At 30.1% G+C, this 8,328-nt stretch overlaps 1 protein-coding gene across 1 annotated transcript; it reads left to right on the top strand.

The window, feature by feature from the left end:
- Positions 1 to 288: 288 nt before the first annotated feature.
- LOC124925391 (probable arabinosyltransferase ARAD1) lies at positions 289 to 2,955 on the top strand. The gene is made up of 3 exons (XM_047465384.1): positions 289 to 976; positions 1,051 to 1,319; positions 2,244 to 2,955. The coding sequence occupies exons 1-3, from the start codon at positions 328 to 330 to the stop codon at positions 2,793 to 2,795; spliced, it is 1,470 nt and encodes a 489-aa protein (XP_047321340.1). The 5' UTR covers positions 289 to 327; the 3' UTR covers positions 2,796 to 2,955.
- Positions 2,956 to 8,328: the final 5,373 nt, after the last annotated feature.

Below are 8,328 nucleotides of genomic sequence, written 5' to 3'. Positions count from 1 at the left end.
TATTAATTTTATATATTTTATTTTGTATTATTTACTAATTAATTTTATATATTTAATTTTAAATTAAATTAAATGATAACTAATTTCTTATAAAAAAATCTAATTTTATTTAATAGAATAAAATTGACAACTAATAAAAAAAAAAAAAAAAAGTTTTAACCCTTAAAACAATAATTTAACACTAGCTATTTAGTTATTGAAAAAATAACTTTAGTTTTATTTAATAAATTTTAATCTCGAGAAGAAAACTTGTAAACAACCAGCCCTTCATTTCATCGGAAAAAGATGCCGACAGGCATCACAAAGACGGAAGAGAAGAAACTAACAATGGCCTCCAAGAGCAGCAGCACCAACAACAATGGCGCCAGTATATGCTCTGTAACTTCCCATTTTCTCAAACTTTCTATCCTCTCCATTTCCATTATCTTTCTCTTTTTCTTCATTGCTTACACAAACCATCCGACAAATCAAACTCCATTTCAACTTTACGAAGACCCTCAGTTCCCACAAAATTCCATTAAGGTATACGTAGCTGACATCCCTAGATCCCTAAATTACGGCCTTTTGGAGAAATACTGGTCACTCGAGGGAGATTCGAGACTAGGAAGTGAACCGGATAATGAAATCCGTTCTACACAGTCGTGGAAGAAGCTCAATTTTCCTCCTTACCCAGAGAATCCACTGATTAAGCAGTACAGTGCTGAGTATTGGATCATGGGTGATCTGATGACCTCTCAAGAACAAAGAACTAGGTCGTTTGCTAAAAGGGTTTTCGATCCCATCGACGCAGACGTAGTTTTTGTACCTTTCTTCGGTACCCTCAGCGCTGAGATGCAGCTAGGTATGGCAAAAGGGGCGTTCAGGAAGAAAGTGGGAAATGAAGATTATGATAGACAAAGGCAGATGGTGGATTTTGTAAAGAGTACTGATGCTTGGAAACGATCTGGTGGACGAGATCATGTCTTTGTTCTTACAGGTGATTCATCTTTTTTTAATCCTTTAAAGCTTTCCCTAAGTTCTGAATAATATGGGTTTTGTTTTAGTTGACAGATCCAGTAGCATTGTGGCATGTGAGATCTGAAATTGCTTCAGCCATTCTCCTAGTGGTTGATTTTGGTGGGTGGTACAAGGTTGATTCCAAATCATCATCTAACAGCTCGGCTTCTTCGTCCTCCATGATAGAGCATACTCAAGTCTCGCTGCTGAAAGATGTGATTGTGCCTTACACTTATTTATTACCAAGATTGAGCTTATTAGCAGCAGAGAATGGGAAACGTCCAACCCTTCTTTACTTCAAAGGAGCCAAACACAGGCATCGGGTAACCCTTCTATAACTTAAAGGTTTTACTAGACTAGATGGAAATAGCTGGTATGTCAGTTAGTTTCTTCTTGACATTCTCAATGAAACTCATTTGGAAACACTTTCATATTTGATATGGTTAAGAAACCAACCCCAATGAATGTCTGTTTCTGGATACAAATCCAAATAGGATTGCTATTAAAGGTGTGTGGCTGGCTAGGATACACCGGAAACCATGAAACTTGTACAGTTTGTAGATCTCTCCAAGATGGTTTGTTTTAACCCTTACCTAACCCAATTGAACTCTGCCTCTGGTGAAAATAGCTATTCTATAACTGATGCTTTTTTTTAGTCATGTCTTCGGATTAAAATCATATACACATTGTTTTCAAATGGAATCTCCACTGGAATCCCACCCACATGAGAAAACGAGATGAAATAGTGTTTCCAAATGAGCTATTATGTTTTCCTTGTAAAAGTAGTTTGGTATGAACTGTGTGTGGTTCAGTTTATACATCTCTCCAAATCGATATGTTTTAGCCCACATCCAGCCCAATCAAACACTGTCTTTGGACAGAAGAACAATTCTAGCCGGCAGCTTCTTTAGGTGTCTTCGGACTAAGTTATTAAACATTTCGTTTTCAATTGGAATCTCTACCCAGATGAGAGAGTGGCACTCATTAATGTGGGGTTATTTGGGGTTTCTTGTGAAGGTTATCAAAATCTTGTTCGATGAAAAAGTGGATATTTTTGGGATTAGTTGGGTTCAATTACTAAAGTGTTCTTTTATATTTAAAATTTTAATTTTAGTAAATTAGGGGTATTTTATTTGATGAATTAAGTGAATTTTTGGTTGAAAATATAGGGTATAAAACACAGCTTTGTTTGGTATGCACCTTTTTTTCATCATAATTCCTAAATAGTGTTAGTTTCCAACTTGCAGGGTGGCCTGGTAAGAGAAAAATTATGGGACATGCTAATTAAAGAACCAGAAGTAATAATGGAAGAAGGATTTCCCAATGCAACTGGGAAAGAACAGTCTATTACAGGAATGAGAACATCAGAATTCTGTTTGCATCCAGCTGGAGACACCCCAACTTCTTGTCGTCTTTTTGACGCCATTGAGAGTCTCTGCATACCTGTCATTGTCAGCGACAATATCGAGCTTCCATTTGAAGGAATGATCGATTACTCACAGTTTTCTGTTTTCGTTGCTGTTAGTGACGCTTTGCAGCCAAATTGGCTTGTCCGTCATTTGAGAAGCTATTCTCTTCAGCAAAAGCGAATATTTCGTGAAAATTTGGGTAGAGTTCAGCCTGTTTTCGAGTTTGATAATGGCAAACCAAGTGGGATTGGTCCTATTCCACACGATGGGGCTGTGAACTATATTTGGAGGAAGGTTCATCAAAAGTTACCATTGATTAAGGAAGCTATTGTTCGAGAAAGGAGAAAACCTAAAGGTGTTTCTATTCCACTAAGATGCCATTGCACATAAATGGATTATGATCTAATGATCTTTGTAGTGATTTATATGTTTTGGTTTTATTTGTACATCATTTTTAAATGTCTACTGTATTTTCTATGTTTCGAACATTTATGTGCTTATTTAAGTTGAAAATTATTTAGGGTCTGAAAATTTCACTTGAGCAATCAGACTTCAACTATGATTGAAATTCTAAAGCCATGTTGAGGATTCATATTCTTTTTAGCTAAAAAATGGCTATAAAATTGTATGCATAAACCATCTAAACTATGAAACTTGTAAAGATCTATCCAAACTAATGATTCTCTTATAAGTGCATTCAATTTTTAAGAGATCTTTAATTATAATAATTGTGTTAAATGTTTTCATTTAATTTGTATAACATGATTTTGTTTGTTTTTTTGGTTTTGATCACCTCATTTTAATTTTAATCTTAATCATTTAAGCCTTAATTTAGATGAAAACAATGAATAATTTTACTGGGAAGTGGCTGACAAATCATGAGATCTTACAAGAATATACTTTTCAGTTAAAACTTAGGGATTAAGTCATTTTTTATCAAAAATTTATCCCAAGCATTTGGTGTCAATTTTCTAAAATTTCTATCTATAATTATTTATAAGATCGGTTTAATTGATGTATTGGCTTTAATAGTTAAATAATTAACCAAAGACAAATATATATATATATATATATATATATATATATGAGATACAGTAAACTAAAATGAAAAATATATTCAGTTTTATATATTTAAACTGATCCAGTTTATAATTACTCTTGTAGCTTTTTTTTTTATCGTTTTGGTTTGATTTTTTAATTTTTTTTGGGTTTTGCTTAGACACTTGTATCAAGTTTTCTTTCTACATTTCTATTCATATTTTGATTGCATGAGTATGATAATCTGCAACCTAAACCAAAAAAAACAACTCAAATAATTTACATTTTTCAATTGAACAAAATTATTTGATAATACTCTGATTATATCAAAATAAATCCACATCAAACAAGGCCGCATGCCATCTTTTCTTTTATTGGGTAATGCTACGGCCAATAAAGAAACTGACCCTTTCTTTCTTATTTTTTTTATTATTTTTTTTTATTTAAGAAAAAGATGGTTTGGAATACATACTATTTTTTAAAATATTTTATTAAGTATTGATTTAAATAAAATAATGTTATAATTTTTTTAATTATATATATATTAATAAATTTAATAACATTTGTTCGTTCAAATATAGGTTCACTTCAAATTAATATTTTAAACTAAATCCGATTATATTCTGGTTAAAGTTTGAACTTCAAATTTAGAACCCAAATTCATCTACAACTATTTTTTCAGCAAATCAAATATTTCATGAAAATTTGGAACAAGAATCAAGATCAGTCTATTTTCTAGTTTGATAATGATAATTCCAGTGGATTGACCTATTATTCATCGTTATTAAGTTATCTATATTTAGATATGAGGAGTGATAGAGAAGGAAATATGAGAGAAAATAGGTTGACATCATCTTATTGGTTGGAAAAAAATGTGAGAAAAGAGAGAAAAAAATTTTGCGTCACGTCATTGTCTCTCATTTCTTTTCTCAAATTCTCTCCCCAATCATTTCTCATTTAGATATTTAAGGGTGTGCCCAACCAAACTAAACAGGCTCAAGCTTTGGCTTAAACTCAAGCTCGGTTCAAACTTTTATATTAGAGCTTGAGTTCGACTCGTTTAGAGCTTTTTTACAACAAAGAAACACGTTAGGTGAAATACTTCACATTTATTGGGTTATTAAATATTAATTTATTAATAAATATTAAACGATGTTTCAAACAAACATTTTACGAGTCTCTAAACGAACATATTTGTAGTGCATTAACGAGTCTCTAAACAAACATGTTCACGAGCGCATTAACGAGCCTCTAAACGAATATGTTCGTGAGCTGACGAACCAAAGTGACAGGATCCTATGCTCCCGATTTATCCATGCTCCCTTGTTCCCTCTCATAGGGGAGAGGCAAAACCGTCTTTAAAAAAAACTATTTTGCCCCTCCACCTGCGAGAGGGAAGATGGGGAGTAGGAACAAATCGGGAGTAGACGATCCCATTTGCGAACCGAATATCTAAAAGCTCTAATTTGACTCGTTTAATATTTTAAACTTTTGAACGAGTTGGATTTCAGCACGTTAGGGAATTGAATGAGCTTTTTACTGAGCCGATATTTGAATATTTCGCGAACAACTCTATAATTTACTTCCCTAATTATATTGTTCAACAACAAATAAAAAAGATTATGATTTTAATAATGTTTTAGTACTTATTTAAGTAGAAATATACTCTTAGTTGGTCAGTTTTTATATTATCATACATGTACAATTGTACATATTTAAGTGATTTAGAAAATAATATAATTTCAACTTGTACAATAAGGTTGAGGCTGGTTGTCAAATAAAGATCATTTTGCTGTTCCTTATATTATAATATTATATCAAATCATAAGTAATTATATATTAATGGTTATAATAATTCAAATTCAAAATATTTAAGGGTTATTATATTATTAAAGTGGTTAATAAGAGTAATAATGTTTTGAAAAGATTCCGTCCAAATATAAAAATATTTGAATTGATAAAAATAATTAAATTAAATTCAAATTCAATGTTTATTTATATTTTTAAATTCATTTAATATATAAAGTTTGAAAAAATATAAAATTTATTTATATATATATTAATATTTTTCTTTTTAAATTTTTGTCAATTCTAAAATATTATTACAAGTGTATAATATGTTATTTTGTTTTTTATAATAATAAAATATACATATATGGGAACGTTATAATGCATTATATCACCCTTCATGGAGGAACCCTTAAATTTTGCTTCATCGATTAATATTTGATGATCAATTAATATATTATTTATTTTTAGAGGAATTCGAACTCTGGTCAAATTTAACACTTTAACCGCTAAACAATTTATGATCGTTGAAATAATTTTATAATTTTGTGTATTATATATATTTTGTAAGTTATATTTTGAATAACTATATATTATATAAAATTTTCATACTCATACAAAAAAAATTATATAATAAAATTAATTATATATTTTATCCTAATATTAAATAAAAATATTTTCGTTAATAATGATATATATATATATATATAATAAATTAATTATACTTCTTAACCTAATTTTATTTATTAAGTATAAGACATATATTTTATGAATTTTGTATATATATAATTAATAATTTTAATAATAATAAAAATGCATTATTAAAATATTTTGCATCATAGTTATCATCTAAATTATCTTTCAATAATATATTATTAATCGTAATTATTCTCAATTCCCGCCATATTTAAACATTCGACTATGTCTTTTGGCTTTTTCTTACCCTCCATGAAAGATTTGTGCCCCCTCCGTGGACAAACTCTTTGATTTTTTCACAAATGTTTGTGTTACTCAAGTCGACATTTTTGTTTTCGCTTCATCTACAAATGTTCGCACACCCACATATAATAATTATTTTTAGAGGGATTCAAACTCTGGTCTTAAATATGAAATTTTACAATTTCACTTATGATTATTGAAATAATTTTATAATTTTGTGCATGTATATATATTGTAAGTTACATTTTGAATAACTATATATATTATATAAAATTTTCATACTAATACAAAAAAAGTTATAATATAAATAATTATATCTTTTATTCTAATATTAAATAAAATATATTGTTTGTTAATAATGATATATATATATATATATAACATTATATGTAATAAAATTAATTATATTTCTTAACATAATTTTTTTTTGGAAAACGGTTAAAACCATTTCATTAAAATCCCAAAAGTGAGATGGTCAGAAATAAAAGCTAGACAAACCCTAGCTATGATTAAGGTTGACAATCAAAAGACCCTAAAAAACTGATTAGTAACATTCATACATTCTAAAAAACAAAGATTGCAAATAGAAAAGACTACATTCAAACCTAATCATCCCAGCCTGGGATTTTCGCATATCATCTATCTTCATTGAGAGGCATTCTTTCTCTTCCTCTTCCTCTAACGATAAAAAGAGATTGTATTGAAGAGAATGATGAGTATTGTTGTTTCTCATTTTGAATTCTCTCTTTGTACGAACCCATTCTGATTTGATAGAAAGAATTATTTCTGAGATTTTCAGAACTTTTACCTTTGTTATCTTCAACTTGAATTTCTGTATTCTTGTCTTCCTTATCTTCAGCTTCAAACTCCACATCGGTTTTGGAATCTTTTTTATCGACTTTAGAATTCTCTGTTTTAGCTTTGAAATTCTGGGTGTTTTCATCTTGAGTTTCCTCAACAATAACTTGAGGTTCATCTTCCATTTTAGGCTTAATCCTTTGTATTACAGAAAATTTTCTTTTCCTCTTCACCTTGATTCTCTTTACTTTCTTTTTTTCGCTGATTTCCATTTTTCTCAGAATCCTTCTTGCTTTCTTCTATAAATGTTTGATCTTTGAGTTTAGCCTCATCTAGTTCCTTCTTTTTCTTTTCTATTTCCTGGTTTTTCTACTCTTCTTCTTTAGCTTTATCACATTTATTGTGCAGAAAAGTGTTACAGAAAGCCCACATTTTTGGTTTCCATTCATAAGAGATCTCTATGACATTATGCTTTCCTTTTCTGTCAACAACTGTCATTTTCATTGGCAGGACACTCTTAGGATGCACTTCAATGTTAATTCTAGCAAAGGACAAGTGCTCTTCTCCTTCAGTTATTGGGTCCATATATAATAGTTTCCTAATTGTACCTACAAAATGACTAATTGCTTCAGCATTGTACATGTGGGCTGGAATGTTCCAAAGCTTGAACCAAATTTGGGCTGTTTCTTTTGGTTTGCTTTGTAGATTCATCTCTTCTGACCACTATTCCAGCTTTATGCAATTTGATCCTATGTAAGTATGCCCTTTCTCCAAAATTTCTTTCAGATTTGAGCCATTTTTGAACTGCAAAAAATAGAGATCATGTATATTTGCATAAACTTTTTCAAGCCATTTTTTCTCCCCACTGTTTAATTAGAGTCTCTTTGGTAGTTGACAATGATACTTTGTTTTTTCCAATAAATTTTCCAACCACTACAAACTCTCAGTCTTCAATACATTTCTCCTCTATTTTAGAAGGCAGTTTGAATTCAAAAGGAGAGTTGAGTACCTCTACCTTTGTTTGGATATCCCCAAGTAGATTTTTCCTTTGTAGGCATGATCTTCAAACTTCTTTCCTACTTTATTCATCCATACCTCGTTGACTTTCCATGTTGAATTACTTTTAATAGTGCAGGTCTTGGTTTTGGGAGCTTTCATTATCTCCTTCATTGCATCAACTGACCATTTAACTATTTCATCATATTATGTTTTTTTCAGTAAATTCCAGTTTTAGAGATAATGAATATTGAGTTGGACTGTTATTTGCTGAGCTTTCTCTTTACTGATTATGATTTCATCCTTCTTAGAATGCATTAGGAGTTTGGTAATCTTGTTTTTAAGACCAAACAGGTTGACTCTT

Source organism: Impatiens glandulifera, chromosome 2 (assembly GCF_907164915.1).
Source record: "Impatiens glandulifera chromosome 2, dImpGla2.1, whole genome shotgun sequence".
Classification (NCBI taxonomy): Eukaryota; Viridiplantae; Streptophyta; class Magnoliopsida; order Ericales; family Balsaminaceae; genus Impatiens; species Impatiens glandulifera.
Note: the sequence above shows the minus strand (reverse complement) of the source record. Positions and strands in the feature narration are given on the sequence as shown.

Bases quoted from the DNA above. Each gene is read 5' to 3' on its own strand.
- LOC124925391 (XM_047465384.1), top strand. From the start codon at position 328: ATGGCCTCCAAGAGCAGCAGCACCAACAACAATGGCGCCAGTATATGC. The intron at 977-1,050 runs GTGATTCATCTT...TTTAGTTGACAG, and splicing joins TCATGTCTTTGTTCTTACAG to ATCCAGTAGCATTGTGGCAT. The intron at 1,320-2,243 runs GTAACCCTTCTA...TCCAACTTGCAG, and splicing joins GAGCCAAACACAGGCATCGG to GGTGGCCTGGTAAGAGAAAA.